This window comes from Mobula hypostoma, chromosome Y (genome assembly GCF_963921235.1).
Source record: "Mobula hypostoma chromosome Y, sMobHyp1.1, whole genome shotgun sequence".
In the NCBI taxonomy this organism is placed as follows: Eukaryota; Metazoa; Chordata; class Chondrichthyes; order Myliobatiformes; family Myliobatidae; genus Mobula; species Mobula hypostoma.
In genome coordinates this window covers 6,072,557-6,100,458 of record NC_086130.1, presented here as the reverse complement: position 1 = coordinate 6,100,458, position 27,902 = coordinate 6,072,557, and the positions used below count along the sequence as shown (strand labels likewise).

The 27,902-nt window shown below is 39.8% G+C and overlaps 1 protein-coding gene across 1 annotated transcript; it reads left to right on the top strand.

The window, feature by feature from the left end:
* Positions 1–27,259, top strand: LOC134341077 (small ribosomal subunit protein eS25-like). The gene is made up of 4 exons (XM_063038825.1): positions 1–27; positions 110–205; positions 7,507–7,690; positions 27,165–27,259. The coding sequence occupies exons 1-4, from the start codon at positions 1–3 to the stop codon at positions 27,257–27,259; spliced, it is 402 nt and encodes a 133-aa protein (XP_062894895.1).
* The last annotated feature ends 643 nt before the right edge of the window (positions 27,260–27,902 follow it).

The window sequence follows — 27,902 nt, the reverse complement described above, 5'->3', positions numbered from 1 at the left end:
ATGGGGATGGCATTCAGCGCGGAATCGGCAAGTTGACTAACCGCCTTCTTAATCGTTTGAACGCATTGGTTTAGAAATAATTACATATGCATCCTTTTTTTATTTTCAGCCAACTAAAGATGATAAGAAGAAGAAAGACGGGGCTAAAGGAGGGAAAAAGGACAAGGACCCAGTGAACAAGACTGGGGGAAAAGCCAAAAAGAAGGTGTTCTTGAAATTAATTCTCTTTTTTAGCTGTAAAGCAAAAAAATAAATTGAAACAAGGATGTTTTAGATTGATACACGTGAAAAGAATGTGAAAAGTAGTTTGGGTAAAAGTATTTATTTCAAGTAATGTCTTCTTTCTTCGGATCCTTGTAGTCTGGCTCAGTATCACATTTTCTCGGAATTTGCATCAGGATTATGATACAAAATGTGATTTTTTTTTTCTTCAGCTTCCTTAATTTTCTAATAGTTAAACACCAATAACTGGAAGATTAAATTTAAAGATTAAAACTAAATAAAATAATCTGATATTGTGACTGTGGAAAATAATTCTGAATTGATTGTGGAGCAATCTGAAAAGCTGACACTGATGTTGATCAACAAATCAGCAACAAGGTGAAAATAACTCAACAAAATATCACTGATACAAAACCTGTGAGAGATATATAAATAACACAGTAAGTTTTGTCAGCTCCTTGTCTACGGCAGCTGTAGAGATAACAGTAGATAGTGTACAGGAGATTTGAGTCAAAATATTTTAAAATGTGAAAGCATTAGGAAGGATGATCCTTGTTTCACTCAATAACACCATTTTGACACCACTTGTGCAATATATAGTGTTACCTTTGGCAAAGTGTTACATTCACTTGGTGTTTCTGTTACAATGTGGAGCAACTTATTGATGTTTGCAGGATCATTTCACTCGACCCACCCCAATGCTTGCTCTCATACACCTCCCTTTATGAAACTAGCTAATACCATTTGGGTTGTTAAATCAATTTAGTTTTTTGTCTTCGTCATTCTCTTGGAGTCCTATTTCAGTTTCTGTAATATCTGCCACCTATTTGGTAGGGTGTCTGGCTTCCTTTGTTGCAGCTTCCAGGGTTGTTTATCGATAGTGTCCTGGATGTTTCTCTAATAGTCCCCAAAGTGTCACTGAACTATGCATCAGGGTATGCACAGTGGAAAGAAAAACAATCCTGGTAAATATAAATATAAAGGTAGGTTGATAATATTTTCCACCTGCAAACCTTTGCCCACCAATTTTTCTTTCTTTTCAAATCTATTTGTTGTTATACAGGAAAAATAACATGAGTACATTGAAGTAACAACACTTACAATGTCTCAAAAAAGACATTATCTTAGCAATTGAAACAAAATTTCTGATAACAAAAAAAACCTACTAAGAAAAGTGAGGGAAAAAAAAGAACCCATTCAGTGTACAACCCCGGAGTCATGCGTCATACAAAAAGCTTCTAAAAGTAAACATCAAACTGCCAGCAAGAAAAGAAGATATACTAAAAAATTTACAATTAGATTGTGGAAAAATTATATCAATTAACTCAAATGATAATATCGAGCAAATGAGCCCCATCTTTTCCCAAAATCAAATAAAGGTTCAAAGGTTCGACTTGTAATTTTTCTCCAAAACAAGACATAGTATCACTTGAGAGAACGATGGAGACAAAGTGGGAGCTGATGTATCCTTCCACTTCAACAAAATGGCCCTCCTAGCTATCAGTGTAACAAATGCAATAATATGTTGGTCAGACACAGAAATACCATGAATATTTTGAGCAATTATTCCAAAAAGCACAGTTAATTTATTAGGTTGTAAATTAATTTTAAGTGCTTTAGAAATTGTTGGAAAAAACGACTTCCAGAACTGTACCAATATAGAACAAGACTAAAACATATGTGTCACTGTAGCTATCTCAGTTTTACATCTATCACAATGACTATCAACATTAGAAAAGATTTTAGAAAGTCTCTCCTTTGTCAAATGATAACAATGTACAATTTTAAATTGAATTAATGAATGGTTAGCACAAATTGAAGAAAAGTTAACCAACTTCAAAATCTGCATCCAATCCTCCGTCATAAAAGTCAAATTAAGTTCCTTTTCCCAATCCTGTTTAATCTTAGATAAAGGATGCTTATCCCATTGTAATAAATAATTATAAATACTTCCAATAGAACCCTTAATCAAAGGATTCATACTCATAATAGTATCTAACAGGTCAGCCTCCAATATGTAAGGAAAATTACATATTTATTAATATGTACTTAAATATTTTTGTAAAAAATGTCTAACTTGAAGGTATTGCAGAAAGTGTGAGTATGAAAGAATATTTATCAATTAATTGTTCAAAAGACATCAATCTATCTTCTTTAAATAAATACAAAAAAGAATTAATGCCTTTACTTTTCCAAAGCAGGAAAACTGGATCACTCAAAGAAGGTTTAAAAAAGTAATTTTGTTAAATTAAACTACAAAGTTTAAATTTTTTAAGATTAAAAAAATTGTGGAACTGGAGCCAAATTTGTAAAGAACACTTAATCACAGGACATAGGTTTAAATTACCAACTTTAACTAATTGCATAGGTAAAGCAGCTCCCAAAACAAGGTTAAATAAAACTGTTCTGCAACGTTTATTTCCAGGTCTACCCAAATTGGCCGATCACTCTTACCAACCCAATATAACCAAAAAGACCTATATTGCACATTAACAGCCCAATAATACATTGTTAGATTAGGCAAAGCAAGACCTCCATCCTTTTTCAATTTTTGTAAGTGACATTTACTAATTCTTGGTCTTTTATTATTGCAAATAAGAGAAAAATAATAGAATCAATCTGATCAAAAAACTTCCTAGTCCAAAAAAAGGAATATTCTGAAATAAATATAAAAATTTCGGTAAAATCATCATTTTAACTATATGAATACGACCAACAAGTGAAAATATAAGTGGACTCCATCTAATAAATAAATACTTAATAGAGTCTACTAAGAGAACAAAATTGACTATAAAGATCCTTATATTTTTTAGTAATTATAATACCTAGATATCTGAAAGAGTCTTTAACTTTAAAAGGAGTATTATCATATATAGAAACAGAATCATTTAAAGGAAACAATTCACTTTTACTAAAATTTATTTTATATCCTGAAAAACCTCCAAATTCATTAAATAACTTTAGCAAGGCAGGATTAGATTCGTCAGGTTAGATATATAAACCAATAAATCAGCATAAAGCAAGACCTAATGCATGGTCTCATTAACAAAGATCCCATGGATATTTTTAGTCTCACGAAGAGCAATAGCAAGGGGTTCTAATATTAAATTAAACAACGAAGGACTTAATGGATAGCCTTGCCTTGTCCCCCATGAAAGCTGAAAAAAAGGATACCTATGATTGTTAGTAACAACAGTAGCAATAGGGGCTTTATATATCATTTTGATCCAATTATTAAAATTAACACCAAAACCAAATTTCTCTAAAACATTGAATAAATATTCCCATTCGACTCGGTCGAACGCTTTTTTGGCATCCAAAGATACAACACATTGTGGACTTTTAGAAGAGGATGAATATATAATGTTAAGTAGTCTCCAAACATTCGAAAAGGAATAACGACCCTTTATAAAACCTGTTTGATCTTTAAAAATAATTTTACCCAAAATATTCTCCAACCGATTGGCCATTATCTTTGACAAAATCTTAGCGTCGACATTCAGTAATGAAATAGGTCTCTATGAAGCACAGTCAGTGGGATCTTTATCTTTTTTAAGAATTAAAGAAATAGAGGCCTCATAAAAAGTAGAGGGTAAGTCATCTTTCACAGAAGAATCCTTAAACATTTCCAATATATACGAAGAAAGCAACTTTACAAATTTTTAATAAAATTCTGCAGGATAGTCATCAAGTCCCGGGGATTTACCAGATTGCATTGAAAAAATAGTTTTATGAATTTCGGCTTAAGTGATCTGAGCATCGAGAGTTTTTTGATCCTCAGACGAGATTTTAGGAAGAACAATCTTTTGTAAAAAAACATTCATTTCAGAGGAATCTAACGGACATTGAGATTTATAAAGTTCAGCATAAAATCATGAAAAATCTTATTAATTTCTTCATATTCCTGAGCTAAGGGACCATCTTTCCTACAAATTTTCATGATTTGCCTTTTGTGAGCAGTTTATTATTTTTATCTCCAAACATATAAAATTGGCTCTTTAACTTAAGCAAATATCCTTCAATGGGATGAGTTAATAACAGGTTATATTGTGATTGAAGTTCCACCCTTTGTTTAAATAAATCAGTATTGGGGGAAATTGCATAGATATTATCTAAATCTTTAACTTGTTTTGAAATTCTATCTAATTCTGCTTTAGTTTGTTTTTTAAGTTTAGCTGAATAAGAAGTAATCTGACCACGTAAAAGTGCCTTAAATGTATCCCATATAACTAATTTAGACATATCCCCTATTATCATTAAAAAGAAAAAATTCCTTTATCTGGGTTTCAATGAAAGTGACAAAGTCAGAGTTTTGCAATAATGTCTGAGACATGCGCCAAGGTGGGCGGGCAAGAGTGACATCATCAAATTCAAAAGACAAACTCAGAGACGCATGATCAGATATAGCAACAGCATCTTATTGGCAGGTTTTAACACTAGGCAAGAAGCGGGGATTGATTATAATATAATCGATCCTCGAATATTTTTTATAAACGTGTGAGAAGAAAGAATATTCTCTATTATCGGGATGAAGATACCTCCACAAATCAATCAACCCAAAATCAAAAGGAATTAATAAATGACGCGGATCGATTTGGAAGTCGCTGATTGGTTGAGCTCTTATCAATCATAGGATTTAAGCAGCAATTAAAATCCACACCCATTATCAGCATATATTCATTTAAATCAGGCAGTAAAGCAAATACCTTTTTAAAAAAAGAAGGATCATTTAAGTTAGGGCCATACAAATTAACCAAAACAACTTACCCGTTACAGATCGTTCCTTTAATAATTAAAAATCTACCATCAGAATCTGATTCAATAACCTCTTGAATAAATATATTAGATTTAATGAAAATAGACATAGCTTTTGTTTTACGCTGAGAAACAGAGTGGAATTGCAAACCATTCCACCATCCAAAAAATCTATTTTGATCTCCTGCCCTGATATGTGTCTCTTGAGCAAAAATTATATCGGTTTGGAATTAGTTAATAATTTTAAAAGTTTTTTCATTTTAATAGGATGATTCCAACCACGTACATTCCAACTTATATTAATCTGTTTAAATACCATACTATATTCTACTTCAGACATGCACAGAGCACATAACAATACAGGATGATCAAGGATGGCGGTGATGAAGAATACAACCAAATAAAAAACACGCATGCTCCGGAACCACCCAATGGGAAAAAACTAACTCTAAACCCACCCACCCACACCCAGAAGCCCGAAAAAGGCAAGCGATCTATGATAGAGTTCAAAGCTACTGACTGCTCTGTCTGTGTTTTCTTTCCCTCCCGCCAGTTGGTAAAAAAGTAGAGTGACTTTGTAAAAAAAACAATAAAGTCCCAGCAAAAAAAGGTTTTTACATTTCATCAACTAATAAACAAGAAAGAACCAAAATAATGTTATCTCTTAGAGAGGAAAAACCAGTGCCATCTTTAATTCTCTAAAAAAGCTTTAAATTCAATTATAAAATGTGTATAATGAAACAGAAAAAATATATAAAAAGCCCTATTAGTAGGAAAAAACTACCAATTAGCTGATTAAAAAAAAGAAACAAACCAAGTATAAAATTAAAGGAGCAAATCCCCTTATCTTCTTCTCTCAGTTGAATGTTCAGATGATCATTTAGACAGTCATACTTGAGCTGTCAATCTTCTTTCCAAAGGAAAACCAACAATATGCAATAATGAACAACCCTCCTTGTCTTCTTTAATTAATCTCTCAATGAAATATACAAATGACCTTCATAAATCTTCTTTCCAAAATGCGAATAATATACAGATAACCATACAGCCTTTCAGATAGATCATTCAGCAGTGGTGGGTATAGCCTGAACAAAGTCCAGTGCAGCTTTTGGATCAAAAAAAGTATGAGGAGCAGAATTAACAGGAAAAGCTTTAATTCTTGTTGGATACCTCAGAGAGGGAAACAGTTTCTTATCATATGCTTGTTCATTACCAGGGCAAATTTTGATCTTTGTTCCATTGTCTCTCTTAGGTAATCTTTGTAAAAGTGGAGCTCAGATTCCATAAATCTAGAAACTCTCTGTTTTCTTGCCTGTCCCATTATTTGATAATTAATTTTAAAGTGATGAAAGCAAACCAGAACAGATCTTGGTTTACTAGAATCCTTCGATTTCGAGATAAACGTCCTGTGTGTCCTTTCTATAGCAGGCGGTTTTAATAGAATGGTAGGAAATAAAGTGTGGAAAAGCTTACCAAAGTAAGCCGTTAAATCTCCATCTTCAGCTCCTTCTTGCAGCCCAACAATTCTTATATTCTTTCGTTGAGACCTAATTTCCAGGTCCATAATCTCATTTTGATATCTTTCCAAAAGAGTTGTAGCTTCAGACAACTTTTGCTTAGTTATCTTCAATTCCTCTTCATGTGAAATAATTTGAGTTTCTAAGTCTTTAAGTTTTCCCAGAAATGACTTCATTTCATTACTATTCTTTTCCAGTTGGTCTTTAATTGATCCATTCTGATCCTTAATTGAATTCGGTGTCTGAGCGATATCTTCAGCCCACGATGGCATTTCATCAGATCTTTCCTTTTGCACCTTTCCTTTCCCATTACCTCTATCACTAGGTTCAGGTAAATTCTTCCCACTTTTCATAGACAGACATATTGTTCCCCCTCAAGAATCAACAAGTAAAAATTTTTAAATTTAAGGCTTAAACTAGGGGGAGAAAAAGAAAACTAAGAGCAGCACAAAAATACTGCTACTCCATCTGCAGACAGGGGTGGTCCTCCCAATTTTTATCAGAATTAGTAACAAACTTTTTGCATTCTTGTCTGCAACTCAGCTGCAGTTTTATTCCCCATTTTGTAATTTACTTGTGATTATTATGCTCTTTAGAATTTGGCTTATCAATCTTCGGCTGTATTTATGAAGGTTTACCCATCTGCTTTAAACTTGCATTATTGTGAATATCTAAACAATAATTGTTTTCTTTGTCCTGTACAAACCTGTTACTTTCAACCAGTTATCAATAATTTAACATGGGCTGAAGACTCTTCCATTAAAGTTTATTGTTAGAAGTAATTAAATGTGTTATCACTTTGAGTTTCGATGGATGGGAATCACTGAACTCAGCAAGAGCGCCTTCGTTAGACTGCATCAATTAAACAGATATGCTACTTCTACAAGTGAAAAGTTAAAATAAACTGCAGTAGCTGTTTGTTGAACGGGACATGTTTTCTTAAGATGAATTGAAAAACCTTTGCACAAAGATGTTTAATCTCATTAACATCAATCTTTGTTTCTTTGCTTAGAAGTGGTCAAAGGGAAAAGTACGGGACAAACTCAACAACCTGATCCTCTTTGACAAAGCCACTTATGATAAGCTTTTGAAAGAGGTTCCCAACTACAAACTGATCACACCTGCAGTTGTCTCTGAAAGACTAAAGATCCGGGGTTCTCTGGCCAGGGCTGCACTTCAAGAACTCCTTTCAAAGGGTAAGTGTATACCTTGTAGTTTTCATTATTGTATGTGGCTGAAGAGGTGATAGGTAAGACGTATAGAAAAGTAGTTACACCCAAGGTGTAGGATACAGGAGACTGGAAGACAGTAGGGAAGGGGAAAGGGGGTGGCCCCTGATGACCCAGCAGAAGGAATTCATAGTTGTTAGGTGTCTGCCACTGAGCCTGACTGACTGAGAAGGGAAGGGGAAGAAGAGACGTCCTACGGTGATAGGGGTTCATTAGTTAGGGGGACACAAAGAAGATCCTGTGGATGAGAGATTCCTGAATGGTATCTTTCCCATCCCCACCTATGTTAGCATCCAGAAAATCTCAGATTGAGTTCTTAGCATTTTTAAGTGGGAGGGTGAGTGGACTAGTGTTGGAGTTGCTTTGGCTCATCAGGCTTGAGCAAGGTAAGTATCTCATAAGGTTTCTTTTTTTCTTTATTCTTCATTCCTAGTCTGTTAGGGTGCAGTTACTACCATGAAGAATGGTTCCAGTGGAAGTGCTGTGGGATTTGGGAATTCTGGGACATCTCCAGCCTACTGGATAAATCAAGTGCATCAAAATCAGGTTTATTATCACCGGCACTTGATGTGAAATTCATTAACTTAGCAGCCACAGTTCAGTGCAATACATAATCTAGCAGACAAAAGATATTAATAATGAATAAAATAAAACATAATACATAAACAAGTAAATCAATTATGTATATTCAGTAGACTTTTTAAAAATGCAAAAACAGAAATACTGTTTATCAGAAAAAGTGAGGTAGTGTCTAAAGCTTCGGTGTCCATTTAGGATTGAGATGGCAGAGGGGAAGAAGCTGTTCCTGAATTGCTGAGTGGGTACCTTCAGGCTTCAGTACCTCCTACTTGATGGTAACAGTGAGAAAAAGATGCTGGAGGTCCTTAATAATGGACGCTGCCTTTCTGAGACACTGCTCCCTAAAGATGCCCTGGGTACTTTGTAGGATAGTGCCCAGGGTGGAGCTGACTAGATTTACAACCTTCTGCAGCTTCTTTTGGTCCTGTGCAGTAGCTCCTCCATACCAGACAGTGATGCAGTCTGTCAGAATGCTCTCCATGATACAACTATAGAAGTTTTTGAGTGTATTTGTTGACATGCCAAATCTCTTCAAACTCCTAATGAAGTATAGCTAATAAAGCTGCAGCAACTCAGAGAACGTATTAAGGAACTGAATCTGCAGCTCAGTTACCGTTGGCTCATAAGGAGAGTGAAGTGATGAACAGGAGCTGCAGAGGGGTAGTCACCCCTGGGTTGCAGGAGGCAGGTAACTGGGTGATTTTCAGAAGGAAGGGAAATGTAAAGAGTACCTCTGTTACTGTTCCCCTCAATACTAAATTCTCTTTCGATATTGTGGAGGGGGACTAAGTACTGGGGGGAGCCAGTTTCTGGGTCACCTTCTTGGAGTCTAGTGCTGTGACTCGAGAAGAGAAGAGAGATGAAGAAGATGCATTAGTGATAAGAGACCCATTGTCAGAGGAACAGAGGTAAGATTCTATGGGCTTGATGGAGATACATGGATGGTATGTTGCCTCCTGGCTGCCAAGGTCAAGGATCTCAGATGGGGTCCACAGCATTCTAAAGAGAGAGAGTGTGGCCAGAAGTCTTGGTACATATTGGTATCAATGACTTAGGTAGGAAAGGTGAGGAGGTCCTGAAGAGAGATTTTAGGGATCTAGGTAGAAAGCTGAAAAACAGGTTAGTAATCTGTGGATTGCTGCTCGTGCCACATGCCAGTGAGGGTAAACGTGGGATGATTTGGTAAATGAATGCATGGCTGAGGGGATGGGGTTCAGATTTATGGATCGTTGGGGAGGTATGGCCTGTACAAAAGGGATGGGTTACACCTGAACCTGAGGGGTCCCAATATCCTTGTGGGCAGGTTCACTAGAATTGTTCAGGAACATTGAAGCTATTTTGGCAGGGAAATGGGAGCTGTAGTGATGGTGCTGCGGATGGGGTAGTTTGTTTACAAACATTGGCAGTGTGTATTCAGAAAAGGCTGGTGATAGGGCAAAATAGTCAACAGCATGAGTTGCAAAGTAAAAGGTTTACAAAATCAAAAAGGATGAATACAGGGCAGGAGGTGTTATATTTTTAAGTACGCAGCATATGGAATAAGGTAGTTGAACTTGCTGCACAACTGCAGATTGACAAATATGACATTGGCATCACTGAATGTATGCTTAAAAGGGAGCGTTAAAATAGTTTGCATGACCTGCTGAGTTCCTCCAGCCTTTTGTGCATCTTCCTTAGATTTCCAGCATCTGCAGATTTTCTCTTATTTGTCTTTACAATGGTCATGAAAGATTTCACTGTGTGTGCAGATTGGGAAAATCAAGTTAGTGCTGGATCTCAAGAGGGGGAATTCATAGAATGCCTACGAGATATCTTTTTAGAGCCCACTAGAGAATCAGCTATTCTGAACTGGTTGTTTTGCAATGAACTGGAATTGAATAGTGAGCTTAAGATAAATGAACCCTTGGGTGATCTAGTATAGAATTCGTCTGCATTTTGAGAAGGGGAAGTTAAAGTCAGATGTATCAGTATTACGGTGGAGTAAAAGGAATTACTGAGACATGAGAGAGGAGCTGGGAAAAATGGATTGGAAAAGTACACTGGCAGGGATGATGGCAAAGCAGTAACAACTAGAATTTATCACACCAAATGGAAAGGTGTATTCTAAAAGTAGGATGACACAGCCGTGCTTGATAAAGAGAAGTCAAAACCAAAGTAAAAGGGAAGTAATAGAACAACAAATACTGGGATGTAGTGTATTGAGAAGCTTTTAAAAATGATAGAGGACAACTAAAAATGCCATGAAGATGAAGTATGAGGAAGGCAAATGCAGTGTTAGCATTCATTTCAATTGGACTAAAATATAAAAGCCAGGATATAATGGTGATGCTTTATAAGGCACTGGTGAGTAGCTTTGGACCATTATTTAAGAAAGGATGTGACATTGGAGAAGGTTCAGATGAAGTTCATAGAACTGATTCCTGGAAGGCTTATTACATGAGGAGCAATCAATGGCTCTGGACCTGTATTGGAATTAAGAATAAAGGGTGATTTTATTGAATATTGAAAGGCATCAATAGTGCAGCTGTGAAGAGATTGCATTCTACATTGGGTGAGACCAGAGGACACAGCTCAGAATAGAGGGGTGTCTTTTTAGAACAAAAATAAGGAATTTATTCAACCAGAGAATGGTGAATCTGTGTAATCCATTGCCTCAAGAAGCTTTGGAGGCCAAATCAGTGGATATTAAGAAAGTGTGTGGTGTGTTGTCATTCATCAACTATGGCACTGAGTTCAAGAGCCAAGAGGTAATGTTACAGCTACATAGGACCCTGGTCAGATCCCACTTTGAGTAATGTGTTCATTTCTGGTCATCTCACTACAGGAAGGATGTGGATACTATAGAAAGAGTGCAGAGAACATTTATAAGGATGTTGCCTGGACTGGGGAGCATGCCCTATGTGAATAGGTTGAGTGAACTCTGCCTTTTCTGCTTAGAGCCACGGAGGATGAAAGGTGATTTGATAGAGGGATATAAGATGATGAGAGGGGCCTTGATCGTGTGGATAGTCAGAAGCTTTTTCCCAGGGCTGGAACGGCTAACACAAGGGGCACAGTTTTAAGGTGCTTGAAAGTAGGTAGAGCGTGGATGTCAGAGGTAAGTCTTTCCACACGGAGTGGTGGGTGCATAGAATGAACTGCCAATGAAGGTGATGGAGGTGGATACAATAAGATTGAAAGACTCTTAGGTACATTGAGCCTATAAAAATAGAGGGCTATGTGTTAGGGAAATTCCAGGCAATTTCTAGAGCAGGTTACATGGTCAGCACCACATTGTGGGCCGAAGGGCCTGTAATGTACTGTAAGTTTCTATGTTTCTAGAGTATATTTAAGTCTTGACTAGTGGAGTTATGAAAGGGAGAAGGCAAGAGATTGGGGTGTGGAAGTCGAATCCAGGTGAAGTCACTTAGAGACCGTTTAAGTACATATTGTTTATTCAAGGGTCACGAGGCTCACTTGGTTAGTTGCTCAGACAAGAACAGTCGGTCTGTGCCTGTTCCTGCCTGATCCACCAAACCAACAAACAATTCCCCTTACAACATAGATATATTTGTTCAGATCCCCCACACAAGACAGGCTGGAGTCAAAGTTATCCACTACATGCCTGCCCGGAAAGACAAATTACAAAATAGGGATAATGGACAGAACATACAGAAAAAGGCTGGAGCTGTCCTATCTCTATGCATAAGTGCACAAGGAGATAAGCATCCTAAGACCCTAGCTAGCTACCTTCAAGAAGAAATATGGCTCAGCACATCTGTTGATCATCAGCAGTTTCTTTCAGAAAAACAGGCTGCTATTGTTTAACAAAATACGTACTTTATCATTCCCTCCTTTTCATCATTAAATGATCAACAAAGCAGTAATTTTTTAGAGAAAGCATTGAGTTATTAGTGGGTAAAAACAGCATACTACAGCAATTATAACAATGATGAGTACAACTATTAGGCCATAATGCAATATCATGCCCACATGTTACCGAACAGCCTTCGAACAATCACCATTTAGACCCCTTGGTGAACCCCTGTAAATCCTGTATGTTTTCTTGATGCTCTCTTTCCTTGGCAATGTGCTCGGAGAGGGACATAATGTTAGAAGACTCATCAGGGATATAGGTGCAGCATTCTGTGCCAATAAGAGCACAGGGTCCCCCTTTCTCAGCTGTGATAAAATCTAAATCCACATGATTCTGTAGGACTGTTTGTCGGATGGCTAACATTTCCGTGGTCACCTCAGCCACCTGAGTCTGGATGTCTAACAGAGCACTGGCAGTTTAATTTGACAATTCCTCCAGGGCAGCTGCCAACTCAATGATTTCTCGGGTGTTCCTAGCCGTGCCATAGGATAGGAAGGCAATCATCCAGAATCTCTCTGACTCTGTGATTCCGTTTCTGCTACTGCCAGTGCGGGTGAACCCACAGCTCGGGCACTACCCTTAGGTTGGGGACTAGGTAAGCTAGAAAATAGCACCTGCTCCTTTCTTCTGGGGTGGCTGCAGGTCCCACCATAGTCTTTCCATGCAGAAGTATCTACGCACATATAAGAACATAAGAAATAGGAGCAGGAGAAGGCTATCTGGCCCATCTATCCTGACCTGCCATTCAATAAGATCACAGCTGAAACTCAGCTCCATCTGCCTGCCTTTTCTCCATAACCCTTAATTCCCCTACTGTATCTTAAACATATTAAGTGAGGAAGCCTCAACTGCTTCCCTGGGCAGAGAATTCCACAGATTCACCACTCTCTGGGGAGAAACAGTTTGTCCTCATCTCCGTCCTAAAACTTCTCCCCTGAATCTTGAGGCAATGTCCCCTAGTTCCAGTCTCACCTACCATTGGAAACAACTTTCCTACTTTTATCTTATCTATCCCTTTCGAAATTTTGTATGTTTCTATAAGAACCCCTCTCATTCTTCTGAATTGCAGAGAATATAGTCCCAGGAAACTCAAATCTCTCCTCATAAGTTAACCCCTTCATCTCTGGAATCAATCTGGTGAACCACCACTGCACTGCCTCCAAAGCCAGTATATCCTTCCCCAAGTGTGGAGACCAGAAATGCACACAGTACTCCAGGTGCGGCCTCACCAGTACCCTGTATAGTTGCAGCATGACCTCCCTGCTCTTGAATTCAATCCCTTTAGCAAAGGAGGCCAACATTCAACCCGTTGTACCTGTAAGTCAACTTTTTGCAATTCATGCGCAAGCACTCCCAAGTCCCTCTGCACAGCAGCATGCTGCAATCTTACACCATTTAAATAATGATCTTCTTCTATTATTCCTTCCAAAGTGAATGAACTCACATTTACCAACATTATATTCCATCTTCCAGACCTTGCCCACTCGCTTAAACTATCTGTATCCCCCTGCAGACTCTCCACATCCTCTGTACAATTTGCTTTTCCACTCAGTTTAGTGTCATCAGCAAATTTTGCTAAGCTACACTCAGTCCCCTCTTCCAAATCATCAATGTAAATGGTAAACAGCTGCAGGCCCAGCACCGACCCCTGCGGCACCCCACTCACCACTGACTGCCAACCGGAGAAACGCCCATTTATACCAACTCTCTGCCTTCTGTTGGTTAACCAATCCACTATCCATGCCAATACACTTCCTGTGACTCCATGCATCTGTATATTTATTTATATGGCTGTTTGTGCAGCACCTTCTGGAAATCCAAGAATATGACATCCACCTGTTCCCCTCTATCTATTGCACTCATTATGTCCTCAAAGAACTCCAGTAAGTTCGTCTAAGAGGATCTGCCCTTTCTGAATCCATGCTGCATCTGTCTAATGGAACCACTCTTTCTAAGTGTTTCACTATTTCTTCCTTAATGACATATCCACCATCCCCCTGCTTCTTGGCGTTTGGCATAGTTGTAGCGAAGGGACAGGAAAGTATTCAGGGCAAAATCAGACAGTAGGGGATGTTTTGGCCACGGCACTTGGGGAACTACTCCCTGTGTGGGCCTTGGTGAAAAGATGGTTCTAACCTGTGGGGAGCTGTCCCATCTTCGGTACATTGCTCCCCCCTTATGTATGACTGTAGTTGACTGGAAGCCCACAAATAGAAGGCAGAAGACAACCGCCCAGTACGAGGTGAAGTCCATAACAGACTCCTTAGTCTGTAATTTTTTACAGTCAGTACGATGTATCCCCCGCAGTTGTCTTTCCAACTTGACTGCTATGGGTGTGGTGAGCAGTTCTTGGAATGGTCCCTTCCTCTGTTGTTCTAGTTTGCCATGGCTCCAGTTCTTAATTAGTATGTAGGCCTCAGCTTCAGTGTTGGGGTAGCCGCCTTCCCTTGTCGTATCGTCTTTGTCCTTGTATGTCTGACGCACCTGTCAGTGTAAGGCTTGGAGAATCTAGTTAGGTAGCCCATTTATATCAAGAGTGGGTGGCCACACAGAACCCCATGGAGTCCTTAGGAGTCCTTAGACGATGATTTCAGCTGGTGACAATCCCTCTTTTTTCCCTCGAGATAAGGAATAATGCTAAGAGCAATATCTTTAACCAATTAAGCTCAGTTTCCTCTATATATTTTGCCAATTTGGTTTTTTAACGTGCCATTTGCCCTCTCCACTATACATGCAGCCTGGGGATGGTGAGAGCGATGGAGTTGCTGTTTGATGGATAAGGCATTGCAGATTTCCTCATTTAACTTTGCTACAAAATGGAGACCATTATCTGAACTCATCATTTCTGGTAGCCTATCATCATCAACATCAGGTGCCGCGCCCAGTCTGAGCTTTGACTGCCATGGTCCACACACTCCTGTTTCGGGTCAAGTGGATCAATTCATTGATATTCATTTCTAGTTCTCTGGCTGCTGTCTCCATTATCACTTGTCTTTGTCTTCCTCTTGCTTTCTTCCCTTCAATATTTCCCATAATTACCCTGCATTCTAACTTCTCTTTCCTAATCACATGTCCAATGAGGTTACGTTGCCTTTTCATGATCTGATACATTATTTCTCTTCTTTGTGTTTGCTCTGTTCATGACATCCTCATTAGATATTTGTTTCATCCATGATATTCTTTGCATCTTCCTCAAAAACCACATCTCTGCTGCTACAATTCATTTCCTCATGTTACTAGATATTGTACAACATTCTGAGCCATATAACATAACTGGATAAATGTAACATTTCAGTACTCTGAGGCTGGTTGTCATGCCTAGTTTAGTATTGGTCAGTATACTCTTCATTCTCGTGAAGGTGTCTTTTGCCATCCCTATTCTTCTTTTGATGTCCATGTCGCACCTGCTATCTGATGTCGCCCAGCTTCCTAAGTAGCAAAAGTTCTGTACTTGTTTTATGTCTCCCCCGTTTACTCTCAAGCCTACAGATAGGATTCTCCTTCTTTTTGGATATCACCATACATTCTGTCTTTGCAGTTGATAAATACACCTATTTTTGCACTTCCTTCAACAATTATATCAATTAAGTTTTGTAGTTCTTCCTCCATACTTGCAATTAACACAGTGTTGTCTGCTTATCTGAAATTATTGATGTTTTCACCGCCAACTTTGATTCCCAAGATGTCCCAAGATTTTTTTGTAATATTGTTTCACTGTACACATTAAATAAATTGGGAGAAAACACACCCTTGTCTAACACCTCTCTTGATTTTCATAAACTGACTCACTTCTCTGTCTATTCTTACAGCAGCAGTTTGTTCCCAGTACAGATTTCTGATTAGGCGGAGGTCTTTCAAATCTAGATCTAGAATTTCCTGTAATATTTCAAAGAACTTATTGTGCTTACTTTATCAAATGCTTTTGTGTAGTTTCTTTTTGCACTTGAATAGTTCGTTCTGATAGTATCCTTAACATAAGTATGCATTTCTTGTACCTTTGTCTTTCACAAAACCACATTGTTCTTTACCTATTTCAGCTTGTATCTTACTTTTAGCTCTTGTCATCAAAATTCTTAGAAGTATCTTGATGATATGACTCATTAAACTTATGATCCCATGTAATTCTCATTCTGTTGTTCCAGGTTTCTTAAGAGTGATAAATGCTGATTTTTTTTCATCTCTTCTAGTATTATTCCAATCTCATAAATGACATTGAATAAATCAGGCAACACACATCAAAGTTGCTGGTGAGCGCAGCAGGCCAGGCAGCATCTCTAGGAAGTATATACACACATTCTTTTTCTCTCTCTCTCCTTTTCTCCCTCTGTCCCTCTGACTATACCCCTTACCCATCCTCTGGGTTTTTTCCCCCTCCCCCTTTTCCTTCTCCATGTGCCTCCTGTCCCATGATCCTCTCATATCTCTTTTGCCAATCACCTGTCCAGCTCTTGGCTCCATCCCTCCCCCTCCTGTCTTCTCCTATCATTTTGGATCTCCCCCTCCCCCTCCCACTTTCAAATCTCTTACTAGCTCTTCCTTCAGTTAGTCCTGACGAAGGGTCTCGGCCCAAAACGTCGACTGTACCTCTTCCTAGAGATGCTGCCTGGCCTGCTGCATTCACCAGCAAATTTGATGTGTTGCTTGAATTTCCAGCATCTGCAGAATTCCTCGTGTTTGCGTTGAATAAATCAGTAAATTTTTCAATTCTATAATCTTCAAGGGCGATAATTTGTTCTGTTACTAATTCATCAGGACCTGCTGCTTTTCCTTTCTTCATCTTTATTGCATTACAAACTTCAGATTTTAAAATACTTGGACCTTCAGTGTTTTTCTTAATTTCTGGTTTTTCGCCTCGATCATCTTCAAACAATTCCTGAATATACTCAGTGCATCTGTTGATAATGTCAACTTTTTCCATGATAATGGTACCGCCCTTTGCTTTCAAACATCCACCTGAAGAACAGAGGAGCTTTTTACCAGTGATAGTCTTGATTTGTTGATGTAACCTTTTTTGGATCAGTAATAAGGATTCTTTCTATTTGCTCACATTCCTGGTTTAACCATTCTTCTTTGGCTTTTTGACATAAGCTTTTAATTTTTTTATCTAAGGACTTATATTCTATAGGATTTACTTTCTTCAGTCTCCTTTCTTCCATTAGATTTTTGATTTCATCTGTCATCCATTTATTCTTGGTGCTTTTTTTCTTTTTTAGGAATCACTGACTTTGCTGATTCTACCAAAGCATCCTTTAGAGAGTTAAATTTCATTTCTACATGATTGCTGTCATCTTCAACAGATTCTGTTTCTAGACTTTGCAATCTAGTCCTTACTTCAATTGTAAATTTTTGTCTTAAATTTTCTTTAATTAATTGCAAGTAGTCAAGGGATTATTCAGGTTTTTGCTTCTTTAGCTTTTTAAGTTTTACTTTTACATGACATGGTTATGGTCACTATTACGGTCTGCACCTGGATATGTTCTGCATTGAGTCACTGAGTTTCTAAATCTTTGGTTTATAGTAATAAAGTCAATTTGATTTCTAGTGTTATCACCTGGACTTTTTCAGGTCCACAAGCGTCGTGGATGGTTTTTAAAGTAGGTACAGGTGTCCCCTGCTTTCCGAACAAAGACACTGGCTTTAAACTTATGTTTACCCCAAGAAAGACTACCATGACCATGAAGCTTTGTGCAGGCAGGTGTGTGCGCATGACATGCAAATGCGTGTATGTGCCAATTTTATTTCAACAAATTGATTTTGGCTCAAAACTTACTGATTTTGGTAAAGGAATACTACACTGTACATATATTATTTCTACTTTATATAGGCTGTGTATTTATCATACCATTCCTGCTTTTACTATATGTTAGTGTTTTCGGTTTTATGTGGTGTTTGGTAGGTTATTTTTTGGGTCTGGGAATGCTCAAAAAAATTTTCCCATATAAATTAATGGTAATTGCTTCTTCGCTTTACGCCATTTCGGCTTATGAACGGTTTGATAGGAATGCTTTACATTCAGATAGAGGGGGAAACCTGTATTCATAATGACCAATTATTCACCTTGCACCATCCTACCCAATTCTTACCTCTTTCATTTCTTTCCCCTAAATCCAAATTTTCCTATGGTATTTCCATCAGCACCTTGTCCTGCTTTAGCATTTAGATCTCTCATGACAACAATATCTTGAGATTTGCATCCATTCTTTGCTTGTTCAAGCTCTTCATAAAATTCATCTATATCCCCATTTGTTCCATCTGTTGTTGGTGCATATACCTGTATAATTGCTAAATCAAATAGTTGTCCTTTTAATCTAACAAGGAGCACTCTTTCTGATATCGCCCAATGTCCTAAAACACTTCTTGCCATGTTTTCAACCTTAAGAATTCCTACTCCATTAGTATGGGATGTTCCACAAGAATAAACTAGTGTTTTATTTCTAATCTCACATGTTGCAGTACCTATCCAACGAACTTCACTCATTCCCGTGATGTTAATCTTTAGTCTTTCTATTTCATTTATCACATTGTCCAATCTTCCTGCTTGATAAAGGGTTCTTGCATTCCAACTGGCAATAATTTTCTCTTGTGATACCTGAATTTTATGAGCAGTAGATTGATGACTGTCAGGGATCCCCTGCTGGCCAGAATCAACCCTACTGAGCGAAGCATATTCAGAATTGCCTTGAAGATCCTCTTGACGCTGTTGTTGTGTGATACATTTTGTGAGTTTGACCATGGTTTTCTTAGCAAATAGATTCTCGGAAACCTAGTATCTAGCAACGTTGGTTTGCTATTGCCTCCTTTGGGCGAACTAAAGAAATTGTCATTTCTCTTCCCAAATGTTCATCCGCCTTCTCCGTCGTAAGTTCAGTTACTGAACCTGCTGGATCTGCCGTTCGCCTTGGCTGGTATCCTGAGCAGGAACCCTCGCAGGTGCTATCGTTCCGGATCAGGGTGGCCCTGGGAGCAATGAATGACTAACTGCACCTTCCCCAAAGCTCTGAAAGTCCCCAATCAGAACCCCGTCACCAGTTGCGGTTTAGAGTCATACCCAGGACAAATAGGGATTACTTCTCGCAACAGTATTTAGCTGCTGTCAGGGCTTGAAGAGAGTTGGCATGTCAACAAATACACTCAAAAACTTCTACAGATGTACCAAGGAGAGCATTCTGACAGGCTGCATCACTCTCTGGTACGGAAGGGCTACTGCACAGGACCGAAAGAAGCTGCAGAAGGTTGTAAATGTAGTCAGCTCCATCTTGCATACTAACCTACAAATTACCCTGGACATCCTTAGGGAGCAGTGTCTCAGAAAGACAGCATCCAGGGCATGCCCTTTTCTCACTGTTATCATCAGGCAGGAGATACAGAAGCCTGAAGGCACACACTCAGTGATTCAGAAACAGCTTCTTCCCCTCTGCCATCCAATTTCTAAATAGACAATGAAGCTTTGGACACTACCACTCTTTTTTTAATATACAGTATTTGTAGTTTTGCACGTTCTTTTAAATTTATTCAATATACATATTTGATTTACTTTTTTGTTTATTATGTTTTATTTATGAGTTTTTCTGTCTTCTGGATTATGTATTACATTAAACTGCTGCTGCTAACTTAACAAATTTCACGTCACAGGCTGGTGATATTAAACTTGATTCTGATTATTCGTGGCAGGGACTGCCTCGATCCATCTACTAAACACATCAGTGATTACTAAGCAATATTTGTAACAATGCACTCTAGGTAGTTCATTAAAATCAATCTGTAAACATGAAAAGGGGCCTCCAGGTAAGGGAGTGGCACCCGACAGGCAGGGTGTCCCCTTTCCCACATTATTCTTACAGGGTATTGCTGCAATTTCAGATGCAACTGTGTTTGCAGCAAACTGTTTACCCCTCCCTCATTTCCGAAGTGAGTACAAGTATAAGTATAATCAAGGAGGATTGGTAGAGATTGGGTAGGGATGCAGACCTGTCCTGCAGGGGTGAACCAGAGGCCCGTCACAGGACCCTCCTTACAGCCCATCTGTGACCACAGTCTGTGTTCCTCCTCAGGGGCGTCCCCTGAAACCTACGTATGACTTGCATGTCTGGCATACCCGTGCTGTCTGAGAGGCGCAGGGGGTTTTGGTGGGGCTCCGGTGGGACTATAATTTCGAGTCTCTGGGCTGTGGCTTTGTCAGTCTCATCAGCCATGGCGTTACTGGTGGAGGTTTTATCAGTCTGGTGGACATGAGCGGAGCATTTGATAATGGCCAATGTTTTTGGAAGCTGCAAGGCAGTGAGCAGAGCCTGTACAAACGTAGCATTGCTAATAGGATGTCCTGAGGAGGTGAGGAAACCCCGGCATTCCCAAAGCATTCCGTAGTCATGAGCTACCCCGAAGGCGTATCGAGCATCAGTGTAGGTGTTTGCATGTTTGTTGGCAGTGAGGATGCAGGCATGAGTGAGGGCAAATAACTCAGCTTTTTGTGCTGTCACAGCTGGTTGAAAGGCTGCCTGCTCGAGCACCATGTCATCTGTGACCACAGCATAGCCAGAACATCTGTAGCCTTGAGGGCCCATGAAAGAACTACCACTGACATACAAGGTTATGTTGGGGTCCTGTACGGGTTGGTCCGTGAGGTCCTCGCGGGCTGTAGTGAGGGGTTGATTCACAGCAGGCAGTCGTGTTCAGAATTGTTTGTAACCTGGTGTGGTGACGTAGGAAAGTGGCCGGGTTTAAAGTGGAGCAGAGAGAAAATGTCAGCAGTGGGTTGCTCAGTAAGGCTGTCTCATAGTGATTTTGTCGTGCCTGAGTGAGGTGCTGTGTCTGTCGAGAGGTCAAAAGCTCCACCACTGAGTGGGAAGAGAGCACATTTACAGGCTGATGCAAGGTAATATTAGAAGCCACAGTTACCAGGGTATATACTGCCTTCCCTGAAACTCCACCCTTAGGAATTCACCCTTAGGAATCGGGTCCGTTGGTATGTTTGTTCAAACCCCGAGAGGGCAATGGTGAATTATTCTGGGTTACTCTTACGGGTTGCTACTTACAACGGGCAACATTTTGGAGGGTCAGTTAGCAAAAGGATTGTTCATGGAGAATGGGGAGATGGTCCGGTTTGAAACTGGGCATCTTTGCTGTCCCCAGGGGCACCTTGCCTTCCAGTGTCCTGGTTGGCCACAGTTAAAACACAATCCAGGCTGGGCTCCCCAGGGCTTGGGCGCTCGCTGGGGTGGCCCATTTCTTTGCTCAGGGGGAAAAGGTCGTTGGGGTCGCCCCCTTATTGCCATCAGCTGGACGGGTCCTGGGGCATGTGGACCAACATAGGGGGGTAAGGCCAATCGGTGAACTGATCCAAATCCCGGTTCCGGTGTATGCGTACGATGCCGGCCATTATCTGACCCCCATCGGCGTCTCTGGACAAATTCATGCAACTCCCTTTGAGACAGTTCTGGACTCTCCACTGGGATCCCAGTAGTAAACTGCAGCCCGTCACATCTGATTACGGTCATTACCTGGCCAGTGGTCTGAATCATTGTGGGTAATTTAAAAGGGAGACATTGGAGCAGCAAGGCATTAAATTGAGGGGAAGTATTCCCATTATTGAGGATCTGGTCCCCTGCATAAGTCCTGTAGCATGACACGAAGTGCTCCCAGTAATCCGACCCTGATTCCCTGGGCTTCGGTTTATATTACAATACCTTTGGGATGTTAACAGGCTGCTGGATCCTCTTCGTTTGGCAACCCACCCCTCCCAGTTCTTGGCAAGTCTGGTATCCCAGTTTTGCCTTCCATTTCCTTCCCTCGTCCGCAGATAATATCTTGCAACAAGGTCTGAAAAGATCCTGGGGGGTAGCGTTATACATCTGAATTGTGCTCTACACAGATTGTGCGAAAAACACCGGTTTCTCCTTTCTGTCAGGGGCCTGATTCTTTATCATGATCATCTCTTGTGGTTTCCATGGGGCATAGACAGGGATAACCACTGGCTGATCTTGTTCCCCCGTCCTGGGATTTAGCATCATTCCGGTAGGTAACTGTTTCTGAGGTTGGGACAAGGGACTTTTCTTGGGGACTGTGCTTATCCATTCTTCAGTATCACCCCGTGGGATGGTTGGATTTTGGGGGTCTGTCCTCCCCCTCTCCCTTTGTTTTTCCAATGACATCTGAAGGCACTTGAAAAGTTCCATCAACTCTGTCTTCGAAACATCTTAACTATCAGCTGGGAGGATAGAAGAACCAACGTCAGTGCGCTAAATGAAGCAGAAACAACAAGCATTGAAGCCTACGTCATCAAGAACCAACTAAGATGCATCAGTCGTGCTGTTCAGACGAAAGACAAATGTCTGCTGAAACAAATCTTCTCCCAGCTTAAGGAAGGCAAACGTAAAAGAGATTCAAAGACATCTTAAAAGCCAACATGAAGAAATGTAACATCGACATCAACAATTGGGAAACCAACGCCAAGGACAGGAAACTCTGACAAGCCATCATCCAAGAAAGAACAGCAACTTTTGAAGCCAACAGATGCGCAGAATTAGAAGAAAAGAAAATGGAAAGAGAGGCAGCAACAACCAAAGCCCGATCTGCCATCTGGAACTACCTGTCCTGAATGTCAAAACCAAGATTGGACTCATAAGATCAACAGAACCAAGACCATCATCCTCGACCTCGAGGGATAGCCACGATGATGACTGTTTCACCCTTACTCCCATGGTGTTAGAATTTTTTGGGTCCCGTGGCTAGTAGTGGCTCCCAATGTGGTGGGGGTCTTGTCACTAGCTAGTCCTCATCGCAATAGCTCTCATCAAACAGAGTTGACTGTACCTCTTCCTATAGATGCTGCCTGGCCTTCTGTGTTCATCAGCATTTTTATGTGTGTTGCTTGAATTGCCAGTATCTGCAGATTACCTCGTGTTCTTGTATTTCATTCCCTATTTGTCCCCGGGTTTTATTCCTTGATTAAGGTTTTGCATTTATTGCGACTGATCTTTTTCCAGATCATTTTTATGGCTCATTCATAGCTTGTCACATCCCAAGTCCCTTCCCTTGGCCACACTTCGTCCCCCAATTTCTTAGGTAAAATACTACTTAAAATACATAAATCTCTCTTTAAAATGAAACAACTCATATCTTTTACCTAGTGAAGTTCCTGTACCTTTTTATCACACAATAGATCTTGTCCCACGTTCTTGACTTTTTACCTGATACCTGTGCATAGTATCTACTGTTCAATTTTTCTGATTCGTTTACCCAACTTTAATTCTTAAAGGACTTCAAATTTACCCAAAACATGCCACCTAGCCAATTTTATCCTTTTTTACCAGACAGAGTGTCAGCTGTCTGATTTTCAAATAATTGCCCTATGAGTCTCTTGCCAGATTCAAACTGGGTCCCGTCAAGGTCCTGTGCTGAGGTCCAGGCGAGGGGCAGAGACTCACACCGGTATCGTAGGGAGCGACAAAGAGAATACATCTTTGCGGGCCTGATCGTTCCCTGTAGATAGGATGTTCGGTCTGTCACTTACTCAGCCTGCTTCCGTGTCACAGTCCCTATGTTGGTACCCTGCTTGCAGCACCAAATGTGGAAGGCGAATCCGAATAAAATCACTCAGAGAGTGTATAAAGTACAGACTCTTCATTGAAATCATCCAGGGCTTACTCAGTTAATCAAAGAGGAATCGTCTGTCTGACTGTTCCTGCCCGATCCACCAACTAACTAACAATTCCCCTTACAACACAGATATATTTGTTCAGATACCCCCCACACAATAAAGGCTGGAGTCAACTACATGCCTGCCCGGAAAGACAAATTACAAAATAGGCATAATGGACAGAACATACAGGAAAAGGCTGGAGCTGTCCTATCTCTATGCATGAGTGCACATGAGATAAACATCCTGAGACCCTAGCTAGCTACCTTCAAGAAGAAATATGGCTCAGCACATCTGTTGATCTTTCAGAAAAACAGGCTGCTATTGTTTAATTAAGTGTTAACCCTTTTACATGCTGTATCGGGCTCAGATGATGAAATGGTAGAGCAGACTCAGTGAGCCAAAGAGCCTAATTCTACTCCTATATTTTAATGGGTTTTATGATCTAACCTACCACAGCTAATGCCACAATTCTCCAGGAAGGCCCAGGTGAGGAGATTGTACCAAGTAATATGAGAGTATGCCTGGATTAAGATAACCATGGATTTCACCTACACCAACTGCAGCAGCATAACACAAAGTAAATGTTACTTGTATTCAAAGGTAGGGAAGTGTTTTATAAATAGAACAGGCACACAGTGTAACTGCACTTTTTCTGTCTCACATTATTTTGGTGTCGTGTCCCTGGTTCAGAGATTTAGGCGTGCCATTTGATATACTCTTAGCATGACTGAGGAGCCATATCTCTTTTACATAGAAAGAAATTTTGCTAGATTCTTAATTAGGTCATGAAGGGATGCAGAGAAGGCAGGGAAAATAAGTCAGCCATGATGAAATGGAGCAGACTCAATGGGCCAAATGGCTAATTTACATCTATTTGGATAGGTACATGGATGGCAGGTTTATGTCAGGCAGGCTATGGACCGGGAGGAAGCTGATTGGAGAAGGCAGATTAAACTAGCTGGGTCGAAGAGCCTGTTTTTGTGATGTACTTTTCTATATCCATGTGACAGTGCCTGTGATGTGATGCAAGCTGAGGTGGTGGGCATAATGCTGAAGAGTGTTAGTAATTTGGTCTGACTCTAATAAATTCTTAGTGAAATACACTTGCTGCCTCCTTTGTAACTGGATTAATATGCTGGGTCCAGGATACTGTACTGTGCAAAAGTCACATATAAAGAAATCTGTAAAGTGAAGTTGCTTTAAAAAATAAATAAGGAAGTTTCTAAATATATATAAAAAAACTATAGTGAGCAGTAAACAGTAAAAGCTAAAATCAGTGTTTCATGTGACACCGTTTTGCGTTTAAAACTGCATCAATTCTCTTAGGTCCACTGTTTTACAGTTCTATAAGAAAGCTGGTAGGTTATTTGAAGCATCTTGGAGAACTTAATACAGGTTTCCCCGACCATCTGAAGTTAGAGCGTTCCTATGAAACAGTTCATAAGCCGAAATGTCATGAAGCAAAGAAGCAATTACCATTTATTTATATGGGAAAATTTTGTGAACGTTTGCAGACCCAAAAATAACCTACCAAATCATGCCAAATAACACATAAAACCTAAAATAACAGTAACATATGGTAAAAGCAGGAATGATATGTTATCAGTTGTTATCTTTCCTTTTCCAATTGCATCAGCTCTTCATCCATCAGTTCTTGGTCATAGGATGCCAAAACCTCTTCAACATCATCTTCGTCAGCTTCCACAAGCCAAACTCACTTTGTCCTTACTTTGCTCACCAGGATCGAAATGCTTAATTATGTCTAGTTTTACGCTAAATGTAACACCCTTACGAGCTCTCTTAGGCTTTTCTGATACCTTAGAACTCATCTTGCAAATGGCTGCTCCCAGACGCGTGTTTAAGCAATGCTGGCAAGAATACAGTTCCGAATCCAGGGAGAGCGGCCACTTGGGGCACACGCTGATTTTCCCTGCGCGCTGTTTTTTTTTCATAACAGTGAAAACAGCTTCTGTTAGCGAAAACAGGTAACTAATGTAGGTCTTTCATAACAGTGAGGTTTCGTAAAGCGAACGTTAGGAAAGTGGGGGACACCTGTACTGTTCTTCTGTAGACTTATATCTGTCTCACCTGCTTATGGCTCTCTTGGTAATCCTATATAGCCTCAATGATGTTGAGATCAGAGGTTTGTGAAAGCCATACTTTATTTTCAAAGAACCCTTTGTGCTTTGTTTCACTGATGGTATTGCATTATGTATGAGAATACACTTGTACTTTTCAACATTGAGGATTCCATTAATTCTGACCAGATCACCAACTCCATTAGCAGTAATATAACCTCAAACCTTCTGGAAACCTTTGCTGTGTTGCAGGTTGTGGACAACAGCACTTTTCAGCTCTTCTACTGACTTAAGCCAAAAATTTCACATTTTGAATTGTCGGAAAAGAGTACTTGCTGCCATTGTTTAGCTCCTCAAATCTTTTGTTTTTGTGTCTAATTGCGTTTCTATCTACGCTTTAATTCCACTTCAGAGGAATAGCTTTTTAGCAGCAGCTCTTCCCTGGACAACTTCTGGCAATATTTCTCTGAACTGTAGAGGAGCATACTGGGGTTCCAGTAGTTTCTGTGAGTACAGGCTGATAGTGCTGGTCTTCTACCAATTTAGAAGGGATATGTTTGATGTGTTTCTCATTTACTGCACTCAGTTTCTGTGACAACCACTGCATTTCTGAACCTCATCCTTGTCTGTTTCTTGTGCAGAAGAGCTTGGACAGTACAAATTGAAATCCTGTTTGCTGTGAAATTTCTGCTTGGGAGAGACCTTGCTGATGCAGGATGACCACCTCGTGTCCTTGTTGCCATATTATGCTCAATCTTGCCACAGTGTAAGAATTGATTATCTGAAGGTTAAACATTGGACATACCCTTGCCTTTCAGTTTGGTTGTTCCTTGCCCAGCTTGATTTCTGATTCAGTTAATGAGTTCAGTTCATTCAACTCATTATGTCGTTGATCATTGTTATCTTTGTTTAATCATACACTGGGCAGTACACCTACAAAATAATCAAGTTTTATTTGAAAAATGGTCTGTTAGTTGATAAGCTACTTTTAATGAAATACAAATATCTCTCTAACATTTCTTGGAAAATGAATGTTTGGAAAATTAAAATTTTCTCTTTTCTACTAACAGAGAAGACAAAAATTAGCATCAAATTCAATTTCTATTAAAAAAAATCTAGGCAGCTTAAGACTGCTGCACAGTACTGTAGTTCTTCAGAGTGACACCCAAGAACCTGAAATTGCTCACCTTTCCCAATGTCCACAGACATTTTACCTTGGTCTTACTGATGTTGGTTTTGTAGAGTCTGAATTTTGGGGATTGATCTCTTACGTGAGTTTTTCGTTTGCAGGTATGATTAAGCTGGTATGCAAACACAGAGCTCAAGTAATCTACACACGGAACACCAAGGGAGGTGATGCGCCAGCTTCTGTAGACGATATATAAGCAGGTGAAATGTGCATCTGAATTTGCTACATTCTATATTCCTTACCATATACATTAATTTGAAGGCAGTTTCTTGGGTCTTGAGTTTGTTGCTAGTGAGCAGTTTATCCTTTTAGAGAAGTTGTAAGACTTAGAAACATAGAAAACCTGCAGCACAATACAGGCCCTTTGGCCCATAATGCTGTGCCAAACCTATACTTACTTTAGAAACTACCTAGGTTTACCCATAGCCCTCTGTTTTTCTAAGCTCCATGTACCTATCAGGGAGCTTCGAGTGTCTTATGGACATGGACCCCAAGATCCCTCTGATCCTCCACACTGCCAGGTGTCTTACCATTAATATTATATTCTGCCATCATATTTGACCTACCAAACTGAACAATCTGACACTTATCTGGGTTGAACTCCACCTGTCACTTCAAAGCCCAGTTCTCCATCCTATCAATGTCCCGCTGTAACCTCTGACAGCCCTCCACACTATCCACAACACCTCCAACCTTTTGTGTCATCAGCAAATTTACTAACCCATCCCTCCACTTCCTCATCCAGGTCATTTATAAAAATCACAAAGAGTAGGGTCCCAGAACAGATCCCCGAGGCACACCACTGGTCACCGGCCTCCATGCAGAATATGACCCATCTA